Source organism: Pelophylax lessonae (genome assembly GCF_965119305.1).
Source record: "Pelophylax lessonae genome assembly, chromosome: 4".
Taxonomy (NCBI): domain Eukaryota; kingdom Metazoa; phylum Chordata; class Amphibia; order Anura; family Ranidae; genus Pelophylax; species Pelophylax lessonae.
The window spans coordinates 237714702-237741301 of record NC_138771.1 but is presented as its reverse complement, the minus strand read 5'-3'; the positions used below and the strand labels follow the sequence as shown (position 1 = coordinate 237741301).

General features: G+C 39.8%; 1 protein-coding gene across 1 annotated transcript in view; it reads right to left on the bottom strand.

Moving 5' to 3' along the window:
• Nucleotides 1-1267: 1267 nt before the first annotated feature.
• Nucleotides 1268-26600, bottom strand: part of IMMP2L (inner mitochondrial membrane peptidase subunit 2) — a gene marked incomplete at its 3' end in the record, with an annotated part of 1518208 nt that continues 1492875 nt past the window's right edge. The window contains exon 6 of the mRNA XM_082255169.1: nt 1268-1579. Coding sequence (XP_082111295.1) covers nt 1460-1579 — 120 coding nt within the window. The remainder of the gene's footprint in view (nt 1580-26600) is intronic.

The window sequence follows — 26600 nt, the reverse complement described above, 5'->3', positions numbered from 1 at the left end:
TAGTATTTACATAAAATCTCTGCACACAGTACAAAACATAGGTTAAAAACAAACAAAACAAACAAAAAATCGCCAACAATTACAAATATGGCCACCACTTAGGCCCCGTTCACACAGGGGCGATCCGACTTGGGGGAGCGGCCGGCACGGACTTCATAACATTGAAGTCTATGACGGTCGCTCCGGGTCACCCCAAAGAAGCTCCGGACCCTTTTTCTAAGTCGGAGCGACTTGTGTCACTCCTATTAGAATGGGTCCGCAGCTTCCCTATGGAAGGCGACCTACGGCGACCTGTGAGGCGACCAGGTCGCCTCACAGGTCGCCTTAGTGTGAACGGGGACACAGAGTCCACAAGGAGTGCTGATTGCAACAGTTCCCTTATATACACATATCTCAATTAGATTAAATTGAATGGAGCTGTTAAACAAACAACAGCCATTATCATGTGGGCAAATACATTTTATATTCATTCACCCTGGACCATGAAGATCTGATCAGTGGATCAGTTTAAAGGGACCGCGTCCATGAGAGAGCTGTTGTCGTCTGGGTGATTACAAAGAGCACTGTTGCTACTTATAATTTTTGGCAGCATGTTCTGGTGAGTGCGGTGTGTTGGTGGTGGTGGTTTTGGCATAGTGGATTTTCACAGTGTTATTCATGCATCTTGAATGAAGTTAAGGAGGAATTTATGCACCATATGTTCAGGAATTGGTGGACTTATTACACACATTGATAAATGGACTATTGATTGGTCTCCTATTTGTGTATCATTTGTTCACGTTTTTGTTATTTTTGTGAATTTAGTTATATAAAATATTTTTTTATTTTTTATTGAAGTCTTTTTACTAATTAATGGTATATATTTTTAGATATTAAGATTTGTTTAGCGCTGCACCTTTATATTTTTATATCAGTCAAATGATGTTTACTTTTACCATTTATCTGTTTTATACACTGTTGGTTACCCAGATTTACCCCTGTGCAGAATGTGAATACCTAGTACTAGAAGAGAAGGTTTATCCATATTGTTTATTAGCCACCTCTAAATTAGTTTTCAAACATATTTTTTGCTTTATTCAAAACATTAGTTTACATGTTTATTCGACTTAAATGTACAGTGGTGGAAGAACTGTAGGCATGGTTTGAGACGTGTGTGTATATAAACATTAATTGTATGTCATGCATATGAAAAAGCCAATTAAAGATTGATACTGTATTTGAAAACTGTTCAAATTATTAGACAAATATAAGATTTTCTACATTTAAATGTAATATAGGATACTAAACTGAAATGATCAGTATGAAAAATAACAAAAATAATTCCAAATTAAGAAAATGTGTTGTTTTTTGAACTTTGATATGCTATAACATTAACAGTGTAAAATTAGAAAATTATATAATTTGCACCCAGTCGTGGGTATTAAATATATAAATTGCACTCAGGACCATTTAGCAGAATTCAGTTATTGTCGGTGTGGATTGGTTTGCGTTCTTCAGGTAGAAATGGATTCAATCTTTGCCATCGTTTAGGTGGCCACAAGATATGGGTGGCTTGTGCATGCAGAAGGCCAAGCGAAACCTGTAAAAGACAAATGTATTAGTTCATAATATGGGACAACTTTGATACAGCTTTTTTCATATACAATTACTGGAGTACTGTCACTGTCAATTTATTACATCACTGTTTTAGGTTCCAAGGATTTAGCAGTGCTCATCTTACCATAATTCCACAATCATGGCTTCTACATCTACTGCAAACTACAGTAAGATGAGTTTAGAACTTTGCTGTCTATAGAAGATCTGTTCATTCAAAGTATTTGAGAGTTGATTCTGGCAGCGTACATCTACTGAACAATGCATTTCTGATTGTAACTGACACTTTACTCCTTTTTCAATAAGGGACTGGTTTACTTTGTACCAGACTTCTCTTCTACATCTTCTATGTATGTACCATCTTCCTGCCATGAGGAACTGCTGGTGCATTTAGCTGTTACTCCTCACACTAATTTCAATTTTATTTTCTTAATTTTCATGTCATAAGTTTATGTTTCTAACTTTGGGTCATTTTGGCATTATAATTGCTTTTGTTGGATTGCTGCTTTTCTGGTTGCTGATCCTTGCATCATAATGTACCCCAACCAGCTGCTGCATCACTTCTGGATTAGGTTTCCTGAATCACTAGATTACTTTAATTTTGCCATGGATCCCTCTGTGATGCCACTAAGATACACTGCACAGCAACTGCAACTAAAACAGTAGTACTTTTTGGTTTTGTTGGAATGATGGGATTATATGCCTGATGCATTAAATACATTATAACACAAGATGTTTCCTCCCTTCAGCTACCTGCAAAGTCTGAATATTGGTGCAGACCATCCCGGACCAACACTGATCTCAACAGCCTTATTTTGCTGCATTGTCTGGGCTCTACTCAACTACCACTAGTACTTTAAAGTCAGGACAGAATAGCCCTTCTGAACACTCACTCCTTTAAAAAATGGCACTACTAATATTGGGCCTTATTGCAGGGGAAAAGTTGGACTCTCTCTGCTTAACTGCTTAACTTCTATTATTTCTGCTGTTTACTGACCACCAAAGCCTTGTGAAGGCTTCTTAGGTGGATTTGCTGATCTACATCTATTTGTATGCCTTAGTTTCAAGAAAATTCTTATATTTGAGGACATCGAAATACACACTGTTGTTAATTTACAAAGACAAAAAGGCAGTTAAATTTCTCCCCAAACCATAGTGAATGTGGGGAAATTTCACTTTCAAAGATTACCCAATCATGTGCAAAAAAACAAACAAAAAAACAGCATTTGCACATGATTTGATGATTAGAGTCAGCTGAGCTTCACCTCTACTTTACCCCTTATAAAGTGAACAGTCTATTTACCTTTAGTAAATCAGCCCTATTAAATCAAAGTCTTTTAGTTTAGCTATGGATTTTCTGGCTTTGCTGGGATGCCTTGAGCTAACTAATTTTCTTTGCACCCCCACACATAACAAAGGACACACCCTAGACCTGATTAATGCAAATTATTTTTTGTCCTCCACCTCTCTCTTCCCTTGACGTAGCACTCCCTGACCACTACTTTTCAGTCTGGAATTTTCAGTTTCTGACACCTCTCTATCTCGCTCCATAAAGTACTGCAACTGGACTTCAACTGATCAGCCCAAACTAGAAAGTTTGGTTATTTCCTCCATATCAAACATCTACTCTTCTAACCCCCCTTAATAACAAAACACATTTTCTCAATTGTATATTTTCAAATTTCCTTGACAGCTTTGATCCTCTAAAAACTTGAACATGAAGTCTCCTTCTCTTGTTCTTCTCCTTCTCAGGCTTGGATTAAAGATTATTTTTGTGAATATAAGGGTAAAATTGAGTCTGCTAGATCCGGCTAGTTTTCCCACACCATTGAAAAAGTTGTAAAACCCTAAATAGCTTTTATTCACCATCATTAGATTTTTTTAAAACCTTACTCACCTTCCACATTATCAGCCTCAACACTGCTCTGTAACACATTCTTACATTTTTTCCTTTCCAAGATTGACAACATCTGACACCACATTTTTCCCACAGCACATGTTTTTTCCCATATCTATTCCTGGTGTGCCCAACTTTTTTTAATTTATTGTTGTATTGTTTATTTATTGTAACGTTATTGTTTTTTTTTTCCTCCCTCTTCTATTTACTTGATGCTCCATCTCTTATTAAATTCTCTGATATAAAATTTTTTACCAGCATACTTCCATTCCCTCCCCTCCCTCCATTTATATAAATATTCCTTTAGTTCTCTAGGCACTCTCAACATAATAAAAGTTATAATGAGCACTGGTGTTGTACCATTAAACCTCAACACCGAGCTATCACCCCTGTACTAAAAAAAAAACAAAAAAGAACGAAATGGCTCTGGACAAAACAACTTTAAACAACTTTCATTTAATTTGCCTTTCCTTGATAAAATTATAGGATATGCAGTCATATTTCAACTACATAACCACCTGATTGTATATAATCTGTTTGAACCCCTCTAATATGGTTTTCGAAAACTGCAGAGCTCAGAAACTTCCTTGGTCAAAGTCACTAATGACCTTTTGGAAACTTTTGTTTCTTGCTCTCTCTTATTTTTCTTCTTGATCTCAGTTCTGCCTTTGATACTGTAGACCATGATCTCCAAAGCCTGGTACACATAAACAGTTTTTTTCCTTCAACCCAGCGGGCTGAATGTAAAACCTGGGGCGCTCACTGTACTAATTATACAGTGTTAGTACAGCAATCTCCCTACTGTGCAATTGTGCCCTCAGAGGGGGACCGCCCCCCCCAGACAGAACATACTGGTCAGTGCTCACAGCTATTATCTGCCGTTGGGCTGGCTTCTGTCATTCTGTCAATCAGGCTGTTGTACACACTAGCCGAATGTCAGATGGTTTCTGTTGAAGTGGCTGAAACCAGGTGATATTGGGCTAGTGTCTACTAGCATTTACACTCCTAACCTTAAAAACATATTTGGAGCTTCATGAACGTATTTGAAACTATTTTAGGGTTATCTTACTGGTCCTTATCACTTATCTCTCTTGGTGGATTCTAGTCTGAAATTGGTCCAGGTAAGTCTGGTATCCTTAGGGTTCCATCCTTGACTCTTTATATCATATATGTTTCCAGTTGGACAACTGTTAAGATATTCAGATACACATCCATAAAAAACTGTATAATGAGGCTGTTTCTCTTATATCCAACTGTATCTGTGACATAAAAACATGGATGACTCAAAAATTCCCTTTCACTAAACTGTGGCAAAACTGAAATCAGTCCTTTAACTATCTGTTAATAACAATGTACTTGAGTTTAAGTTCAAATTAAAGAATCTGGGGTTGGGTTTTCATGCTAGCTAGCTTAATGGCCAATTCAGACATGCGGTAGCCCTTGCTGCAGGGGATTGCATTTAGGAAGGTGGTTAAAAAGTAGCTGGGAGGCAATATCCTGCCTCCTCACTGCCTGATTTAATCCTCAAAAGGCCACATCATCTCAGTGTATGCATTGCACACAGTTGAACATCGGTTGCGGCAGACCCATTAAAGTGAGAGTAAACACTCATCCCTGACTTTTACCTATAGGTAAGCCTATAATAAGGCTTACTGTAAATATCTCCTAAATGTGCACCATTTAGGAGATTTTTTACTGTACATGCAGCCGGTGATGTTACCGGTCCATGCACTCTGAAGGAAAAGCCACCGGGGTTGTTTCTTCAGAGACCTGTGCCATAAGCGGTGGCAGCCGCCAGTATACGTGCGCACGCGCGGAGGGGGGGGGGCATTGTCGCAGCTTCGGCCACTCACACCTTAAGTCTGTGAATCCAAAAGGAAAACCAGGTAAAGATGGAAACCTTCTCAGAGGTGACAGCACATCACTAGAGGGCTTTGTTTTCAGGTAAGCTTCACATAATGTGCCTACTAGCACACACACAGCGATTTACTACCACTTAAAATCCCCAAACTACCCAAACAGCAAAGACATCTGATTTTCATCTGGTTCCTTTGATTTTTTTTAAGTGAATTTAGGTGCAAGGCGACCAACAGGACCAACCATTAAGCTAATTTTGGAAGCTTCCTCAGGAACCATCTGAAATTCTTACAGTGTATGGCCAAATTTAGACAAGGCTTCATCTATTATTTTTTTGTTCCTTTCTTTGTGTATTCCTTTTCTCTTTCTTTATCAAACACTTTAAGAAAGTAAGTTTATTAGGTTCATTAACTACTCAAAGCAGCATAAAAAAGGGGGTTATTTTATGACACCTGTTTACATATTTGAATAATGATTGCTTCCTAAAAAACACCAAATATAGCCCATATAGTATATAGCCCAAAACTAACAACGCTACAGTGGCCAAAAATGGAGGGAGAATTGGCATTGCCAGATGTGTATTTTTACTACCTGACAGGTCAATTAAAGCACCTACAGAAGTGGTTGAACCTGGACCAGGGGAAGGATGTAGAGGGATGTTTTCTAGGAATGTTGGGAATTGATGAACGTATTGTGGTATTAGAAGTACAAGCAGTAAAATTACCTAGGATAAAAAATTCCCATAGTAACCCTGCCAAGATCAGTTTGGAGAGAAACAAATAAAGTGGTGGACTTTAATGACATTCCACAAGAAGTCTCAATATGGAATAACCTGGGTTTGGATCAGATAAACACTGGTATACATGGTGAGTTTTGGAAACAGAAAGGTATAGTCACATTGACACAAATATATAATGATGGAACGATGTATTCTTTTGAGTATAAAAGCGAACAGTATAATATCCCCCAAAAAATACCCTCTCATCGGGGTGTTGAAATCACAGGGTCCAAAAGGATCATTATCCATACTTTATTCATATTTAGTTCAGGCAAAGGTGAATAGAAGTACTTTGAGAGTAAGAGATAAATGGCAAGAGATTACTCTGAATATGACGGATGATAAATGGGAGGAGATTTGCTCTATACATTTAACTGTGTCGCTGACTCGCCGGCAGCAAATAATAGATTAACTCAATTATATAGGACACATCAAATATACCTTGGCCCTAGTAGACTATATGGAATGGGATTTAGGGCCACTTCGGAGTGTCAGAGATGTCACCAAGAGGGGGCGGACGTCTTGCATCTGATGTGGAACTGTGAATTTACAATAGAGTTTTGGATACAAGTGATGGAGGTTTTATCAACGGTCTTGGCTAGATCAATTCCATATACTGTTGAACTGTGCCTGTTTGGGTTGTTGCAGGAGGAGGTATGGTCAAGATATAATAAGATATTACTACAGGAAACAATATTTTTGGCCAGGAAACAAATAGTGGTAAAATGGTTGCAAGTGACTCCTCCATCAGTGAACCATTGGATTAAACTGTTAATCAAATCATTCCTTATGAAAAGATTATGTATGAACATAGAGGAGTGATACAAAAATATCATAAGCTCTGGGATGTATGGATAAATGCTAATGTTACCCTAGATAGGAGAGAAATATGAAAGGATGTGTTTGTCAAGATTGGGTGGATAACATTAAATAAGTTGGAATATCAGGGATAATATAATAAATATGGATACCTACTGTGCTTTTTTTTTCTATCTGTATAGATGTAAATGTTGGGATCCCCCGGGAGACCAAGTTATGTGTTTTGAGTATGTAAGGAGATGCATATTGTTTGTAATTGCTGAAAACATTTTGTAATAAAGAGTATTAAAATAAATTGTGTTATGTGATCAATTCAAATGAACAATGTTTGTTTTTTTGAAAGTGTAACAGCTTGGAAAAAAGTTAAAAAAAAGGATCATTTTATAGTTATCATTGTGACATATTTATGCAGCCCCCCGCAAACATAACCCACTCTACATGACACAGTACTCTGCTCCAGGATGTCTAGTTACCTTTATAATTCATCTAAATCATCTAAATCATCTGGCAGTCATATACTATTTAATTCGTTTATTGTGATAAGTGTAGATGTAAAATATTCTGTGCTTTTTTTAAGTGGGTCATGTTGGAAGGTTTGTTTATGTAGTTTTAACCGACAGTACAATAAAGGAACTATAAATATTACTACAAACCATAATTTAATTGCATGTACTCAATGCCCTGCTGTTAATACAAACCTAAATTACTGAGATAAAGATACTTTTCACATCTACATGTATATCAATAATTATATCAATTTTATAATTTAATATATTTAAAGTGAATGGCAAAGCGTTCCCATGTACTTTTCAATTTTTTTTGATAATGGTCTTCATTGCATTAGTAACAAAAGTGAAATGGATGGCTATAATGATGATTTATTTTAAAATTGTTCTATAATAAAAAAAGAAAAACGGAATCTGATTGGTCACTATCAACTTACATTTTCCTTTTTATTTTCTTGAGCATTTTTCACAGGAATAGTAAACAGAATATTGTTTTAGTTTAGAAAAAAATATTTTAAGGTAAAAGCGAGCCAAATTGTTACAAAGATACATGCAGCAGTGCAAACCAAAAAAAAGGGAATATTTATAGAAATACTTCATTCTCAAACCAAAAAAAAAAAAAAAAATGATAGGTAGCGATAGCTTTTTCTGACAATGTTGGGAGATTGCTCATTGTTACATTGAACAAATTCTTAGAATGAGATTGCATAAGTACCCATTTTATTTGGTTATTTTATGGGTGTCTTTCACCTTTAATTGAAAACAATTATTATAAACTATACAAACTTGAACTTTAGTTAGGAATAATTTTAAATGACCTGGGGCACTGCCAATTCAGCATCACCTTTTTGACACCAACATATATTTTGACATGTACATAATGGGTAAGACTGATGGAGCAAAAAAAGCAATATCTTTCTATAATACAGATGCCCATAGTTTAAATTAATAAGTAAATTAAGCTATCTTAATTTAAAAGTATTTTAAGCTTGTTTACATTTTTGTCAATAAATGTCAGATAAGAGAAAGACTTAGCAAGTTTGATTCTTTGTAAGATCAAAGGGGAAGCTGAGGGGTAGAACAGATCTTGATTATTAATACACGTAGAGTAGGAAGAGTTTCCCTTCCTTACTACAATGTACAGTTTTGTCCCAATTATATAAATGATACAAGATAAAGCAAGAAAAATATCCCTTAATGCCCGTATATCTCTGCATGAGTACCTGCTAATTTATTTGAAAGATACAGCTAGGAAGATAAAGTCATTTTTTAAAACTCTGTATAAAGATGTTTTATGCTGGTTTCCCCAATCACTGAAGAATAAGGACAATATAGATTCTATGGAGTAGTGCTTGGGGAATAAATATAACAAGTGAGGTGGAACAAAAGGAATGTAAATGCTCTTTAGAAATATTGTAAATTAGCATGGCACTCTTGAAGAAGAAGGTATTTCAATGTATGCAACATAATTGCCTTTTATGTGGCCACACTAAGAATACTTGCAGTATTACAGTAGAAGGACTTTCGATCCATTTATGATCCAAGGGATTTGAATAGCTAGCTAAGAAGAACCAGTCAGGTTTTTCTGTTGATGTATCAATATTTTAACAATCCCTTAGCAGAATTTGTAAAATTTGTGCTGCACTAGCTCAACATAAACAGCTACAGTAGTACTGTAGTGAAGGCAAAATGCAATTTATTATCTGAAAACATTGGCAGAAAATTTGCATTCATCATCTTTATAGCTGCGTGCAGGGGTCACTTGGATTTTCAAATGTGACAATGATTTCAAACATAAGACACAGCTGACCCTACAACAGCCGCAGCAAATAACTGTGAAGGTACTGGAGTAAATGTATCTTTTGCAATTTGTCCCTGACTATATTTATCTTTGGCTTTGCCCACACAGTTGAGCTGTATGAGCTCAAATGATCTATCTTCTTTTATCATCATTATCTACCATTTTCTATAGTCCTTATCTTCCCTATGTGCCGATAGAAACAATTTTTATTTGCTTTATTCTAGTACAGGTATGAGTTATATTCATTGTATACTTTATCCCAAAATTGTGTATCTCTGTAGATCCTAAATTAAGATGGAGAGAATAAATCAAGCGATTGCAGACGCTCTTCATAATTAAGGTCCTCCAATCCCCTAATTCGTTTAGTTGCCCTTCTCTGGACTCTCTCCAGCTCCAACACATCCCTCCTGAGGACTGGCGACCAGAACTGGACAGAATACTCCAGATGTGGTCAGACCAGAGTTTTATAAAGTGGAAGGATTATAGTCTTATCTCTGGAATACATCCCTTTCTTTATGCATGCTAATAATCTGCTGGCTTTGGCATCTGCCGCTTGACATTGCATGCTATTGCCTAATCTATCATCAACCAAGACTCCCAGATCTTTCTCCATTTTTGATTCCCCCAAGGGATCCCCCCCTAACGTGTATTGTGCTTTTATGTTTTTAGTCCCCAAGTGCAAAACCCTACACTTCTCCACATTAAACCTCAAGTGATACTTTTACCACAAAAACATTTTGAGTAATTACCGAAATCTCATTTGGTCTTTCACAGCAAATAAATGTTGGACAATACAATAAGAGCGATGCAATTGTTAGTAGTGGTTTGAAGTTTTTGTATTCTAATACACTAGGCAAAATAACTTATTAATTAATTTGCAATAGGGTGAATTAAGATCTGTATAATCTGAAACAAATATATCCTTACTTCTTTATTTAAACAAAATAGCTGTATGGTTGGGAATTTGCAAAAAAATATATATTTTTTTTTTCATATTTTATGTTGACTATGAACCATATTTCCTTGAGTTTTCAGACAAAATAATGTATTTGTAAAATAAATAAAGTTACTGATAGGTCCACTTTAAGGGCACATTCACACCTTGTGAATCAGTGTGTTGTGGTAATGCATGCTTTACTGCAATTCGTGTCAAGTACATTAGTATACCTGGGTACCAATAAGGCAGCTCACAGGAAGATGAGTGAATGGGCCTTGTGACACTAATGAGGACTGAGAACCCCAAACTGACAGACAGACATAGGAGGTAATATATTTGAGAAAAGAAATCAACCAGCTCAAGAAATATTGACACAAAGCATATCAGCTAGAAAGGAATGCAGAAACATCTTAGCCAGAATCTATATAGCCCCGTTCACTGCTTAGCGGGACAGTGCACTTTTCATGTTATTCTGCATGTCGCATAGAGCAGCCCATTCAGCTTCAAGCGACTTTAAAAAGCGTGGTTTTCCACAATTGCCGCATGATCCTGTCACATGGCAGAATCGCATGGCATCTGGGGTGCTTTTAAAGGATAATGGCACCCAAACATGTGCCACATATTGTGCTGCAATTACAAAGCCATTTAGAATCACATGCTGAATTGTGGCGATTCTGCCTGAAATTCCAAATCGCAAAGTGTGAATGGAGCCTAAAGCCTAGTCAAATGGCTATTATAAACTGTACATAAAACAATCTAGAGTAATAAACATCTGTTAATTTTAACTACAATTGAACTATAATGCATCTCAAGCTCTCAACTCTGGATCATATTTATTTATTCTGGCTGTAATGGAATATAATATAATAAGAAAAAAGCATTTAGGTACTAAACATGCCAATATAACAGTGTTCAGAAGACTAATATAGCACATTAAATCTCCAAGCAATATTGGCCTCTAATTTATTTCATATTTGGTCTCTAGCAAACCATAATTTTATTATTATTATTGTGGTTATTATTATAACCAAATATGACTATTAGGGAAGTCCCAAACCTTTGCTGTCTTTGCACATGTCCAAGAAATCCCCTGCTAATGTGCAGATGTGCTGAAGAGTTCTGGCAGAACCTAAAGACTAGATAAAGCCCTTCAGCACACCGGCTCAGCCAGCACCAGAGGGGGGAGGGGGCAGAGTCATCTGGGAGGAGGACTAAATATCCTCTTTAACCACTTTAAGACCGGAAGGATTTGCCTCCTTCCTGACCAGGCCCTATTTTGCGATTTGACACTGAGTTACATAACGGGACAATGCACGGCTTTCTTTTGGTGGTATTTGATCACCTGTGCGATTTTTATTTTTTATTTTTTGCGCTATAAACAAAAAAAAGCGACAATTTTGAAAAAATATATATATATATTTTTCACATTCTGCTATATTACATTCCCCCCAAAAAAATGTAAAAATCTAAATTTTTTAACATTTTAGGCCAATTTGTTTTCTGCTACATTTTATTGGTAAAAAAAAACGCAATAAGCATATTTTGATTGGTTTGCACAAAAGTTTTCGTGTATACTAACTACGGGAAATATTTATGTCATTTTTAATGTTTTTTTTACTAGTAATTAGCGGCGATCTGTGATTTTTTGCGGGACTTCGACATTGCGGCAGACAGATTGGACCCCTAACTGACAATTTTGACACTTTTGGGGGTACCAGTGACATTACTACAGTAATCAGTGCTAAAAATATGCACTGTTACTGTAATAATGCCATTGGCATGCAAGGGGTTAACCCTATGGGTGATCAAGAGGTCAAATGTGAGCCTAGGGGAGTGATTCAAACTGTAGGGGGGGTGTGTCTTGTGAAATGACCATGTGATCCTATATAGCAGGACCATATGATCTCTATGATCATCCCAGGGAGAAGAACGGTCAGCTGTGTTTACAACACCCGACCGTCCTTCTCTCTTAGTGGGGAACAATCGTGGGAGTGGCAATTGAAGCCGCCTGACACAGGCATCAGCTTCCTCGCTGACGAGTGGGATGAGCTCACCACCAGTGGCGCACGCTCGCCCCCTAGGCTCCCGAGAGTGAGTGCCGTACATGTACGGTGATTTGCCCAGGAGCAGCTGCCTGCCGCAGTACATCTGTTGTGGCCAGTCGTAAACTGGTTAAAGCTGTATCTCTGAACACTCTTATGAAAAATTAAAGAATATTTGCCTCTGTGAGGGCAACTTTATTCAAAAACTCCTGCTACATTCCTGTCTGGGCATAGCAGTAAATGTCAAAAACTTTTCTTAAAGGTCAAAATTGTAACACCAGATGCTGTGAATGGTGCGTTTTTGTCAGTTAAAACATGTGATGATGGCTCCCATGTGTGTACCTGGTTAACCCCTGAGTTCATTTGCTCCAGTGACAATAGTTCTGTCTGCTTGCACTTAGAATCTTGTGTCACAAGCTTGATAATTTCTGCACAGGGTGAAGCTAATAGTCACAGGCCTTAAGGGTGATTTACCAAACTTCATTAGGCTAGTATGCAAATTTGAGCCTCTTTAGTGATCTGACTTACCTAAAAAGACCACTGGATTCTTCAGGTTTGTTGTTCGCATTTTAGTTTGGTTATTTGCTCTGTCTTCAGGAATAAGCCTGAACAAGCCTACTTTTATTTATAGTCTAATTCATCTGCTCTCAGATGTACTGTATGTATATATCTTTGTCAATTCATCTCTTATTCTTCAATCAGGGTAGTTTACATCAAGTTTTCCCCCCAGCCCGAAAGCTGGTATTGTGGCCAGTCCCAGCTAGTAAAAGGTCATCGTGGAGCGCTTTCAACAAGCATTACACATTAACATCTTGGCATCAGCTTTTTCCCTCATCAGTCAGTCACCAACTATAAATACTACAATGTTACTGCCAGGCATTTTAACATCATAACAACATGATACAATAACTAAATCTAAAATACACTTCATACAGTTGCATTGCTAAACAAAAGAATAGTTAGAACATATCAGGGTGCTGCTTAGGACATCAAACATGCAAACATATCCAGCTAAAAATGTCACATTAAATATAAATTGATATGTATTGCTAAAAACAGAATCAGAGACTATAAAAGATCCTATCACAATCCACACGATGCACATTTTACACATAGCAGACCTTTCAGTAGGCAACACATCAGGTAAACATCAAAGAATCATATAACTGCTCGGGCTGTATACTGAAAATAACACAATGAAGTATCTAGTTGAAAAAAGTAGTTTTTTTTAGGCTGAATATATGCCATGCAATTCATGACAAGTCTGCTAAGTCTAAATATCACTAACAATGATGCTAAAAACTTTTTTTGAACATTTTTCTTACATTGTTCTGTTGAAACATTGTATCAAGTCCGGTGTAATAGTTGGGACAATGCCCAATGTTAGGCAGTCATTTTAAGAACATCAAAAAATTACTGGTATATAGGTTATGTGCTCAAAGTATATATAGTCAGAATTCAGAGGCAATAATAAAAAGCAGCTATTATAACAAAATTTTAGTTAGTGAACCCTTTGAAAATATTGCATTTTTGCATGAATGAACATCTAAATTGTGCTCTGAGGTTCATCCACATTATAAAATAGACACACAATCTGCTTAGTTTTTATTGATCCCATTGTTTAAACATTAATTGTCCAGCATGGACAAAGAATCTGAAACCTCTGTTGGTTCAAATATCTGCAAGAATTATGTATTCAAATCATTGAATGGAACATTCCAGATGTTCCTTCTGTTTAAGATAGTCTGTTGTTGATTTAGATAAAAAAAAATTAGGAGGAGATTCAGAGGTTGCATTTCAAACTCAAAGTATTAAAGACTGACCCGTGTCAAGTAAAGTAAGAATTCCTCAAATGCATACTTATCTAGGGTCAGTGAGACACAATATTAACACCAGAGGGTCATGATATAACAACTACCATTTACAGAATAAAAATTCAGCATTATTGCATGAATGAACATCTAAAATGAGCTCTAAGGTTCATCCATATTTCAAAATACACACAATCTGCTTAGTTTGTATTGATTCCATTGTTTAAACATTAATTGTCCAATATGGAAAATAATCTGAAACCTCTGTTGGTTCAAATATCTCCAAGCATTATGTATTCAAATCACTGAATGGAACATTCCAGATGTTTCCTTCTGTTTAAGACATGGAGGAGGAGATTTGGAGGTTGCCATTCAAACTCAAAGTATTGAAGACTCGAGTGTCAAGTAAAGTAAGAATTCCTCAAATGCATGCTTGTTGCGGGTCAGTCAGTGAGACACAATATTAACACCAGAGGGTTATGATATAACAACTAGAATTTTCAGAAAGAAAAGTCAGCAATGGCAACATTATCTTCTCACTACAAGGAATGCACTTCATGTCCAGGTTGAGACTGGTTTCAAGGTGAACCCAACCCCTTTGCAGACACAGGAACCAGAGCTTTTTTTCAGCTGGAACTTGGTGGAACTCAGTTCCACCACCTCTGACTCAGGCCCTCTGTTGCCCGTTTACCACTATCACTTGTAAACACAAGTTAGGCTTCTGTTTTTACTAGTGACAGTTTGGCTCCCAAAGGCTCCCACAGATCTGATCTCCTTAATTGCTCCCACTGAGTGCAGGATGGGGACAAAGGAGATGCAGGTGGAAGTGAGAGAGGCAGAGACATTTACAGCATGTGGGGAGGTATTAGAGAAGAAGAAGGGTGAAAGTACGATGGGCATCTGTGGAAGAAGGCTGTTTGTAGGCGGGAAAGGAAGGTTTTGGGAGATCGTAATTGAGTTCCTGCACCTATTTTTTGAGAAGAAAAGCCCTGCAGAGAACTTATGCAGTCATTTGCTGCCTAAGCAACCAGATTCCAATAATGCACTTCCTGGCCTCTGAACATTTGTGCCAGAGTGGCCAGTAATGGGGGCTTTGTTATGTGTCAGCCACTCACTATAAAAAGGAAGGGTTCCTAGCAGGCATTAGCTGTGATAGGGAAAGCACAAAGAGACAGAATAGGGCTTATGGGCCCTGATCGCTTAAATCCTTCACTGAATATCCTTAAGGTAGCAAATTGCTGTCTATCTTGGGGAATTTTGGGGATGGGGCAGAAAGGATTTTTCTTAATGCTGCTGATCTGTTTAAAAAACTCCTAATGCAGTCACTTCATGCATTGTCTGCAGTTAAAACAGGCTGCATTTGTGTTTTATTTTTTCCATTACCTGTCCCCAGGTCCACATGCACTTCATGTCGAGTAAAGTAAGAATTCCTCAAATGCATACTTGTTCCGGGTCAGTCAATGAGACACAATATTAACACCATAGGGTCATGATAGAACAACTAGAATTTTCAGAATGAAAAGTCAGCATTAAAGCGGATTAAAAACACCAGTCCATCCAGTCCAATGTGTACGATTATGTCTATACCAACTTCAATATCCCTGTACATTGTGTTTAGTGGTGAACACATCTAACAATTTTTGAATGTTTCTATACTCCGCGCTGACATGCTGCATGTGTTTTTAACAGGGTATATCTCCTAATTGTGCAAAAGATAAACAAAACCAGGCTCACATCCAACCCAACATGGTACAGCAAGTAATGGGCATATGTAGGTTCCTATCCGCTGTATGGCCTCTTCAGATCCCGCGATCCGCTGCACCTCCGGCATCTCTGCGACTATGGTGTCATAGCAACTAGTGCTGGGCCATAGTTTCCATCCTCCACTACCATCTGCCGGAGCTGTTCCGTCATCATAGTTATCGGCTTCTGCCTGGATCCTTGTGTGCATGTGTGGGATTCACGACGGGGACAGCGGAGTCGGGCGCAGGCACACTAGGCAGAGATACCGGAGGTGCAGCGAATCGCTCGTCCTGAGGGGAGCTTCACTATCCAGGGGACCTTGAGTGGGTCCAGTGCGGGATCTGCCTGGGCTGCAGCAGATCGCTCATCCTGAGGGGAGCTTCACTTTCCAGGGGTCACTGAGTGGGTACAGTGTGGGATCTGAAGAGGCCATACAGCGGTGAGGAACCTACATATGCCCAGTAGTTGCTGTACCATGTGAGTGCATTTCATATTAATTAATTTTCTTTTAATAAAAACTATAATACACTAGGTTGGATGTGCACCTGGTTTTGTTTATCTTGTGCACAATGTTCTCTTCCGCCACCCAGTGGAGTTGACTGGAGCAGCAGCCACCTAGCTTTAATTGACTATGTTTTGAAAGGAAGACACTCAAGCTACGTTTGGACTGGTATGATTAGCGCACGGATGGTAAATATCACCTTGTGTGTATATGTTGTGTTTTATATCTCCTAATTGTTGCTGGCTGGAATTTTTTTAAAGGTACTTTTTTGTAATGGGCAATGTGCATCAGCACAGACAGCTGTTTTTACCGTTGGGAAGGCATGTGACATGGTGATTTGTATTAAGCAGTAGAGTGTTGCTATCATAAACACAACTATTTTCAAGATTTCATTATCAATGGAGGGGCATATTTTACCATTACGACCTTGACAGCCTATGCAAATGGTATGTGTGATGCTTGCTAAGACTGTCTTTAATTATTATAATACTTAGCTGAAGGTAAGACCACACTTTGAGCTCTTTTAGGAGGAATTCAAAAGAACTCCTAATATAGAGACATTGCTGAAACTATGGACTACCATGTACTAAATGTACTAAAGTTCTACAATCTCCAGATATATTCATTTTCTAAAGTGAGTCTGTAAATACCAGCTATCCAGATCAATCAGGACTTTTCCTAGGTTCAGTGAATAAAGGAAAAGCTGTTACAAATTAGATAACATATTAGAATTCATATGTTGCATGTATTATTTATAGCTATACCTCATGATTGGCAGTTTTGCTTTGTACACTGGGCATCAAGCTCTATTTTCCCCTTAAGCAGTTATGATCAGAGATTCTGTCACGTTCTATCAAATTTTCAGACAGGCAGCACCAAACACTGGGTTTAACACACAGATGAAGTAATAATCACCCTATGCTAACATACTGTAGATTAACTTTAAATATACAATATTTTATGCACAAGAGATAATATACTAGCAGTAATAGATCTTGTTTTTTGGACTGAAACTAATTGTGAGCTTATAGTTAGTAAGATTTTACTGCATTCTGAATCTCATCATTTTTCCATTATAAGTAGTCTTCATTAGTTTCCACTGAAGGTTTCACATAACAGACTGATCTACTTTCCTGCACCTTGAGCATGTTTTTATACACTTTTTTTATTATATTCTGTGGACATTTATTATAAAATCAAAATTACTAAATGTCATTGCTTCATTCTTTTTGTTTACATGCTGCTTGTCCATACAGATGATGGGAGCCAGACACATAATTTGTTCAGCTCACCTGGAACAAGTAAGTAGTTTTGAAGCTGGCTCAGTATGTCAGCAAGACATATAGAGAAAACATATAGAGAGTTATACACAGACTCACAAAGGTTTAAAATATATATAGTATGAAGAGAGAGAGAGATATCCACACATAATTTGCAAACACTATAAATAATCAAATTCGTTTTTTTTTTTGCAGTTATGATTTTACTATTTTATTCAGTATATATACATATTTATTTTGATACTGTTGATAGAAGTAAAAAAGCCATTTAAACTTAAAATGGAATCTAGCTAGACCAAGGAAATGTCTGTGAGTATCTGTTATAAACTAAAAAATAAGATTTTTGACACACTGGAAAATTCCATTTATTGGAGTACAGTGCAGGATGCAGCATCCTTAGTTTCTAACCAAGGGTCATATGTAGTTATCGTTAAGTGACTGGACACTGGAAAAAAAAAAAAAAGAATGCGACAGAGACATCCCCTTAACACTTCCCATTTTCAGTGGACAACACAGAACAAAATGCCAAAAAGTCTGCATAACAAATGGGTCAAGAGAGGCAGAGAGCAGTTTTTAGCACCCTTTTGTCAGGTCACCTGTGGCCAGATGACAACTGCACCCTGTTGGAGGCAGGGGTGCAGCGCAAGGTAGTGAACCCGATAGAAGACTGCTGCGGATGGACCAGAACGTGAGCCCAAGATTCCCCTGGGTGTGGAGTCTAAGACCCAGCAGGTGTTCACCAGAGCCTCTAGTGGTGAGGATGGACTTGGCTGCAGCTGGGCCCAGGTCGCGGCCCCTGGGGTCCCCCGGGTCACGCTCTGTAGGGAGAGAAGGGAAGCAGCCACTCAGGACACACGGAATGGTGATGGGTAAGCCGAGGTCGGGGTAACAGGCAGACAAGGGTAACCAAGGGACAGGCCAAAGGTCAAGGTAACAGGCAAACAGGAATAGTCAGAGACAAGCCAAAGTCGGTACACAGAAAGGTAGATCAAGCACACGGCAAACAGGAAACAGGAAACAAACACTGTTGAACAGCAAAGCAGACCTGCAGTGCACTGGTTAATATAGACTTCCTGTGATGACCTGGGGTGGGGCAGGAACAGGAAGGAGAGGTGATAAAAAGGAACCAGAAGTGAAATCTGACCTCTAATACAGACATGATGGAACAGGTAAGCTTGCCAAACACTATTGCAAGTCCATGACTTTTATGCTTGAAAGTGGCATAACAGGAGATCTGAACATCCACCTGTTAAAACTTAAATATGTGTACAGAAGACCAGATGCCTGATGTTGATAAGGCCATGAAACACTAATAGATCCAGTAGAGTATGCCTTACCAGGTAAGGAACCTGTGCCATAGGCTCTAGTAATGACTTGTCTAATCCACCTAAAAATGGAACTCTGCATGGGCATGATGAGAAAGGCCACCTTGTGAGTGAAGTCAGATAAAGGAATATGCCCAAGAGGTTTGACAGGTGGCTACTAGAGAGTCAAAATGACCAGGTTACTCTGTGGGACTCCTACAGAATCACAGGGTAATGTACAGTGGAGAGAAATGTGTTCCAGGCTTTGTCTTGGAATTGGAGTCCTGGAGGTGGATGAAAGGAACTTTTTTCTAGTCTCCGAAGTAGAAGTGTGGGCCTTTTTTTAGGGGGAGGGGGAAGTATTCATACCCCCTGTTATCTCCTTCGTGTACTTATCCAAGGATGGACCAAACATATGTATTGCCTCAAAGGGCAACTGCTCTGGGCATTACTTGAACAGAAATTCTACTTATTAGAATTTAGCCAAAGGATTCTTCGCACATGAACCGAGAAATGGTTGACCTTGGTAATCCACTAAGTATCCACCAAGTTGTTCACACAGTAATATAAGGCAAGAGGTAGCTTTAGGTTGTGTTAAATGTAGGGATCCATTAGATGAAGCTAGAGAATCATGTCATGCATTTAGTCTAAACAGCATGGGTTTAGAAGATGGCCATGGAGACAACTGCAGATTGCATGTTGGAGCTCATCAAGGAAAGTAGGGCTTTAAGGAGGGTCTCTACTGTCTTTTTAAGAAAATAAATGGCTCTGTCCATTTATGCAGTAAACCCTCCATAAGAGGATATTGCCGAGCAAAATGTTTTGGAGGAGAAAAGAGCATTTCAGGGTGGGGTAAGTCAAGAGATTTTCAAGGTAAGTCACTTTACAAGAAAGGTTTCAAGAGCAAGTAGACTTTTAGCTTTTAGCAGATTTGACCTTCATGCTGGAGGCCTTATGGTGTGCCAACTCAGGCTGCTCTAACACTAAATAAGAGTGTACTTTGTCAATAAGGGTAGCAATGGTATCCTTAAGCTTCCATGAAATCTCTGACAAAGACATCTTATGCTGATCTGATTTTTTAGAAGAAGAGGGGGATCTTGCCAAACGACTTCCTCGTAGGCAGGGTTTTAGCAGCAGAAGCAAAGTCAAAGGCTGACTCAGAAGGGAAGACGTAAAGGGCTTGTGCTTGTGCTATCTATTACCTCAGAAAAGACTGAGATTATTCCCATGAATCAAGCATGGTGTTAGAAAATTTCTCCCTAGATAGACAGGAGTAAGTCTGTGTGGCTGGAGGGCCAGCAGAGTGCCCAGAGGAAGACAGGGAGTCAGACTGGGGGCAATTGTCCAAAAAAAAGGGTAGTAGGAAGCTGTGGAGGGTTGCTATAGTCCCCTTATAACTGTCTCTGAGCTATTGAGGCCATCTAACCCCTGCTCTTGTGATCTGCAATGTGATGGGCAAAGTGCCCCCAAAGGAATACTCATAACATTTGCTATTGTGGAGAGAAAAAGTTGAAAACTTCTTTCAATCAGGAAATCCATGTCCAGAGATTCCTATGCTGTATTTTGAGAGCCAGGAGTCAGGTGATAGCCTAGTGAAGTACACCAAGGGAAAGAAAATGGTGCATTAGAGCCACTAAGAAGGAGGCCATGTAAGCACAGAAGCATGCAGCAGAGCTGTGAGAGAGAGACGCAGAAAAAATGGTGCCATTTCAAGGGTTTACGCATTTCAAGGGATGCATCCTGCACTCCTCCACAGTAAAAGCCACCAAAGTGCCAGCACACAGGGACAGTTTTTAGGAGCTCTTTACTTACATCAGCAGATGCCTTAACCTCTCGCCAAGATTAAAGGGACGAACCCTATCCTGGCTTCTCTATCCATGCTGGGCATACCCCCAAAGGGGTCTTCAGGGAAATGCCCTGTCACAGACCAGGGCAATGGACCTGTACAGCACCCTGCATCCAACTCAGCATAATGTACTACATGCCATGGTGACCCATGGTGAGCATAGATACAAGATTCAGTGCCTGAAGCATCATTACAGGGTGGCCTAGCATCTTCTCTAGGCAGGGTCTGGTTATGGTTTTAAAAAGCGCAGCTGAGAAGTAAACCAATTTAGAAGTTGCAGTGGTATGGTGCAGACAGGGAGGTTCTCTGAGAAAAAAGGCTAGCTGGGAATGAGGGGGGTTAAATATGGTATGTTCCTGCCTATTTATTTTTTGCCAGTGTCCTTTCACCTAAAGGTTGCCTCATATCCCCTATGGTTAAAGACTAAATATTATGTGTCCTATACTGTTAAACTAAGAAAACATTTTCCAAAGACACAGGCCTTGAATAAAGTCCAGGCGGCACACAAGCAGATGCAGGTATCTAGCAGAGGTGATCAGATCAGTTGGCTGCAGGAATCAGGACCCAGATTAAATAAGGTTAAAATAAGTTTATAAAGCCAAATGACACACTCCCAATACCAACACCAGTAAACCATAAACTATGTAAGTGAAAAATAAACGTGACAGTGCAAAACCCCAAATAATAGCCTAACTTTAACTATATGCAAACTGGAGGGAGCACACACGAGCAGGACAAGATCAGGACAGGGACAGCAAACAAGGGGAGCAGGAAGCCAGCTACTTGGAGAAGGAAGAAGGGTACAGGGAGCAGGTCTCAAGATCAGGGTGCAATAATTAGGAATTGATCAATCTCAGGCTCAGGCGGGGACACAACTTGCAGAAGAATACTGAAGCCCTGAGCCTCATTTAAGGGACGGCTTATATACCCCCATCAGTCCACATCAAGTGAAGCCTAATTCCTTGTACAGTCTAGCTGCTGTGAGAAACCCCCTGGTGGCCACCAAAACTACGCCTTTCAATTCCAGGAACAACAGTGCCACCAGCAGGTGACCCAAGTAATGACACAGATCCTGACATTAGTGCTTTATCTCTAAATTGAGATTTAGCCCCACCCCCTGGATGTGCTAATCCACCAGGATGAAAGTTAGAATTACTAAGCAAGTAATCCATACTCCCTGTATATATGTCAATGTCCAGTTTTCAATTCTAGAATTGAGAATCGAGTACCTTTAAACAGAGTAGTATTTGTACCACATATATTTACAGTATATATATATATATATATATATATATATATATATATATAGTATATACAGACCTTGTTAGCTAAAGTACATACATTTAAAAAATTAAACGATCCTTTGCCCATATTGGAATAACAAAAAGTTTCTGCTACATTGAATTTAGTGGTTGTAAATTTCTTCCAAACATTAAAATACCACACTAAAATAATCTCTGAAGCTGCCAGTAGCTAATATGCTGACTAAAGTGTTTTGATGTATTGTTCAATATGTTCTATGCTAGATAAAATGCTGCACTTTATTTAATGGTATGCCCTTCTTTTATTCTTCAGACATGACCTCCACTCAGTGAAAATTGGAAATTGTGGCGACTCAGATCAATATGCTTGACAAGAAGTAAAATAACTTTTTATTGATTAATACTTTTGCAAATATGAAGATGGGCTTGTTAGCTGTAATTGAGTATAATATCTGCCATACCACAAGACATGTAATAATTGCCTTCTTCTCTTCAATTTGCAAGAGCCTGTCACTGAAGTAAAATTCTCCTTTCCTAAGCAAGTAAACGATAGTTTCATAAAGTTGGATAGTTAGAAAATTCTGCTATTTAAGTATACAAGGAACATGTCTACAGTAAACTTAGCCAGAACGATTGTTTGGGCCTTCTTTGTATTTAAATGACACACTCACCCCTAAGGCTAGGTTATCCAGCCAAATTTCAGCTCTGCTATTATGTTACCAATAACACAATCACTTTTGTGCAAAATAATTATAACTAATGAAATAAGCTAAAATTATAGTTGAGATTAACAACATGCTAAAGCACTGAGCCATCCATTAAAATCACTTTACATAAAGAAGCTGATTACAGTAAAATACGCTTTAAAGTGGATCTGTGGCCAAGCTAAAAACATTCATGCAATGTATATATTCTTAATAACAAGCAGTAAATAAATGTTAAATCAAACACTCACTGATGAGTGGGTCTAATGGGAGTGGTTTCATAATTAACAGTCAGCTGTGCAGCTGCAGAGCACTAATGAGGAAATCTGCTGGGCTTGCATCCCTTTAGACATGTTCCTATTGGGAGTATCTCACCAAAAAAATGGATTTTTGTAAAATCTTACCGTAAAATCCTTTTCTCTTAGCTCATTGACAGACGTAGTCCTCGTTTATTCAACACACTCGGGTTATGCTGCCCTCCACAGGAGTAGGACTAGACAGGAAAGAAAATACTCTGGCCACACCCTAGGGGCAGTCCCCGAGGGTATATCCTCTCTCTCTCTGCTACAGCAAATCAGTTATGTCACAAAGCAGTGTTTAGAGAATTTTTTTTTTTTTTTCTTCCAAAAAGCTTTATTGAACAAAATACACATAAGAAAAGTGGTTTAGAGAATTTAACCCAACCCAACTCAAAAACAGAGGGGCGGGTACTACGTCTGTCAATGAGCTAAGAGAAAAGGATTTTACGGTAAGATTTTACAAAAATCCGTTTTTCTCTGCCGCTCATTGACAGACGTAGTCCTCGTTGATTCAACACACTCGGGACGTCCCAAAGCAGTACCACAAATGAGGGGTGGGAAAATGGAAATCAAATCCAATCTAGAAGGCCCAACCGGTGCCAACTAGAAGTTTACAATGCTCATCCTCAATGATGAGACTCAACAGAAATTTTCCAACAGAAAAAAACCCTCGAGGTAGACCACCGGTCTCCTCAAATTGCGGCCTGCAAAACCTTGCTGCAAAATGAGGCATCCGCCGATGCCATCACATCAATCTTATAAAATTTTGTAAAGGTATGTACCGACGACCAGGTGGCCGCCTTACATACCTGGACCACTGACGCCTGATGGCGATAGGCCCAGGAAGTACTGAGCGCTCGAGTGGAGTGCGCCCTAACAGGGAACGGAGGATTCCGACCCTTAATAGAATAAGCCTGTACCACCGTCTGTCTGATCCATTTGGAGATAGTCGCGGCAGATGCAGGCAACCCCTTTCTGGGGCCATCCGGGATCACAAAAAGTGAATCCGTCTTACGGAACGATTCCGTCGCCTTCAGGTATACCCTGATTGCCCGAACCACATCCAAGGAATGCAACGCATGTTCCCGATGATGATTGGGCTGAGGACACAAGGAAGGTAGTACAATATCTTCATTCAGATGAAAATCTGAAACCACCTTTGGAAGAAAGGATGGCTTAGGATGAAGCACTACCTTATCCCTATGAATCACTAAGTATGGGGACTGGCATGATAATGCAGCCAGTTCTGACACCCTGCGTGCAGAAGTGATAGCCACCAGGAAGGCTACCTTCTGGGATAAAGTAAGCAAGGGAATCTCCCTGATGTTTTCAAAAGGAGGTTTCTGTAGAACCGACAAAACCAAATTAAGATCCCAGGGCGGTAAGGGCGCGCGGACTGGTGGAGCCAGGTGCCGCACCCCCTGGATGAAATTCCGCACCAAGGACTTAGTAGCTAAAGGTTTCTGAAAGAAGATTGCTAATGCTGAAACTTGACCCTTGATGGTGCTCAAGGCTAGTTTCTGCTCAACCCCTTTTTGCAGAAAGGCCAATATTCGAGTCACCGAATAGGTACGTGGAGGAATCCCTAAAGATTCGCACCACGCGATATACGTCTTCCATGTGCGATAATAGACCTTGCTGGAAGTCGCTTTCCTTGCTTTAATAAGGGTAGGAATAACTGAAGCTGACAACCCTCTGTCCTTCAGTACCTGGGTCTCAATGGCCAGGCCATTAAAACCAGCGACTGTAAAGCACGATGGAAGATTGGTCCTTGAGACCGCAGACACTCCCTGAGACGAAGTTTCCAAGGAACGTCCGCGACTCGCATGTCCAAGTTGGGTAGATCGGCTTGACGAGGCCAGCCTAGAATTTCTAGGACCACTGGCGCTGACTGGATCTGAACCAGGCGGCCCTAGAGCTATCTGGCCCCGACCATCCGACAAAGTCTGATCGTTCTCCGTTCCCACACATTTATCAGACACCTGATTCCTATCAGGAACGGTGATCTCTCCTGGTTGAACCTCAGGGACAGAAGTCACCCGGCTAGAGGCTTCTTGGTCTGTCTGTTCAACCGGATCCGATTCTTGTGGGGAACTGAGACTAATCTTTGGAAAAGGTAAAGAAAATGATCTGTTCAGGGAATGGTAACTACCGCTCCCTGTAGTACTTAAATGTTGGAAGGGAAGAATCGCACCGGTAGCAGTGGTCGATGCTCGATCTAATGCCCTGAATACCGGTGAAAACGTCCCCAAGCGGGTGGGGGCGCACCTTCAGGCTGTGTAATCCTTTGCTTCAGGTTTGGCTGAGTTGGTCTTTTGTCTGTCCGACCAGCCCTTCTTGAACCCTCCTGGAGGAGCCTTGCCTTTCCCGCTTGTTCCAGTCGGGCGCACAAACCCTTTATGGGCGGTAAAGAAAGGTCCCCGCTTGTTACGAGGTCCTTTAGCTTTAGCAGCCTGTGGCAAGAAAGTGCTCTTGCCCCCAGTGGCATCCTTAATGATCTCATCTAGGGTGGCCCCAAATAGGCGATTCCCCTGAAAGGGGAGATTCGTTAAGGTCTTTTTGGAACCTAGGTCCGCTGACCAGCATTTTAACCACAGCACACGTCTGAGGATTACCGCTGACATAGATGCATGCCCTAATAGGGGGGTAGCATCCAAGGCTGCGTCACAGACGAACTGAAGTCCTTGTATGATCTGTTCCATCAACTCAGATGTTCCCTGGGGGATATCTTTCCCCTTCAGGTCCTGGCGCACCAATCTCGCCCATTCCGTTAGTGTCTGGGAAACTAGACCAATGACAATTACTGGTCTAAAGGCTGACCCTATCAGGGAAAAGATAGTGCGGGACTCTGCTTCTACCTTCCGATCCACCGGGTCCTTAAAGGACGAAGTGTCCTCCACTGGAATAACCGTGGCTTTATTCAGTCTGGAAATAGGTGGATCCACCACTGGTGGTACCGTCCATTTCTTAATGAGGGATTCCTCAAACGGATAGCGTCTAGCAATACGCTTGGAAATAGTAAAGGTACGCTTAGAATGCTCCCATTCTTCTTTAATTTTATTACCAAAACACTTGGGTACAGGAAAAACCTTCACCGTTTTGGTGGGTTTGTTAGTACCAAAGGGAATCTCTGTTTCAGTTGCCTCTGCCGGTAAAACCTCAAGTCTTAAGGTTTCCCGAACCGCCACAACTAGTGCGTCCACCAATGCTTCTTCCCGAATTATGGCGGAAGCATGACCGTCCTCCTCACTGTCTGAAGGAACTTTACCTGAGACAACAGCCCTTGCAGAGGGACCTGCAGCTGCAATGACCATCTCAGAATCTGAGTCTGAAGTGTCAGATGATATAGGGGTAGGCGGGGGTCGCTTTCTTGACCCCCGTTCCTGACAGGCCGTCTCCACCCGAGCCACCAAAGACTCCAAAACTGCTGTAAATGCATCTATACTCTGTGCACCGGCGGGTCCCGCAGCCCCCTCGAGGGAAACAGGTGGGGTTACCTGTGTGGCAGGGTCCATGATAATTCCAGTTACTACCCGGAAAAAAATCAATCCAAAACAAAATAAAACTTTTTTTTTTTTCAGACCCCCAGCGCCACAAAGCCCCTCAATGTTACCTGCTT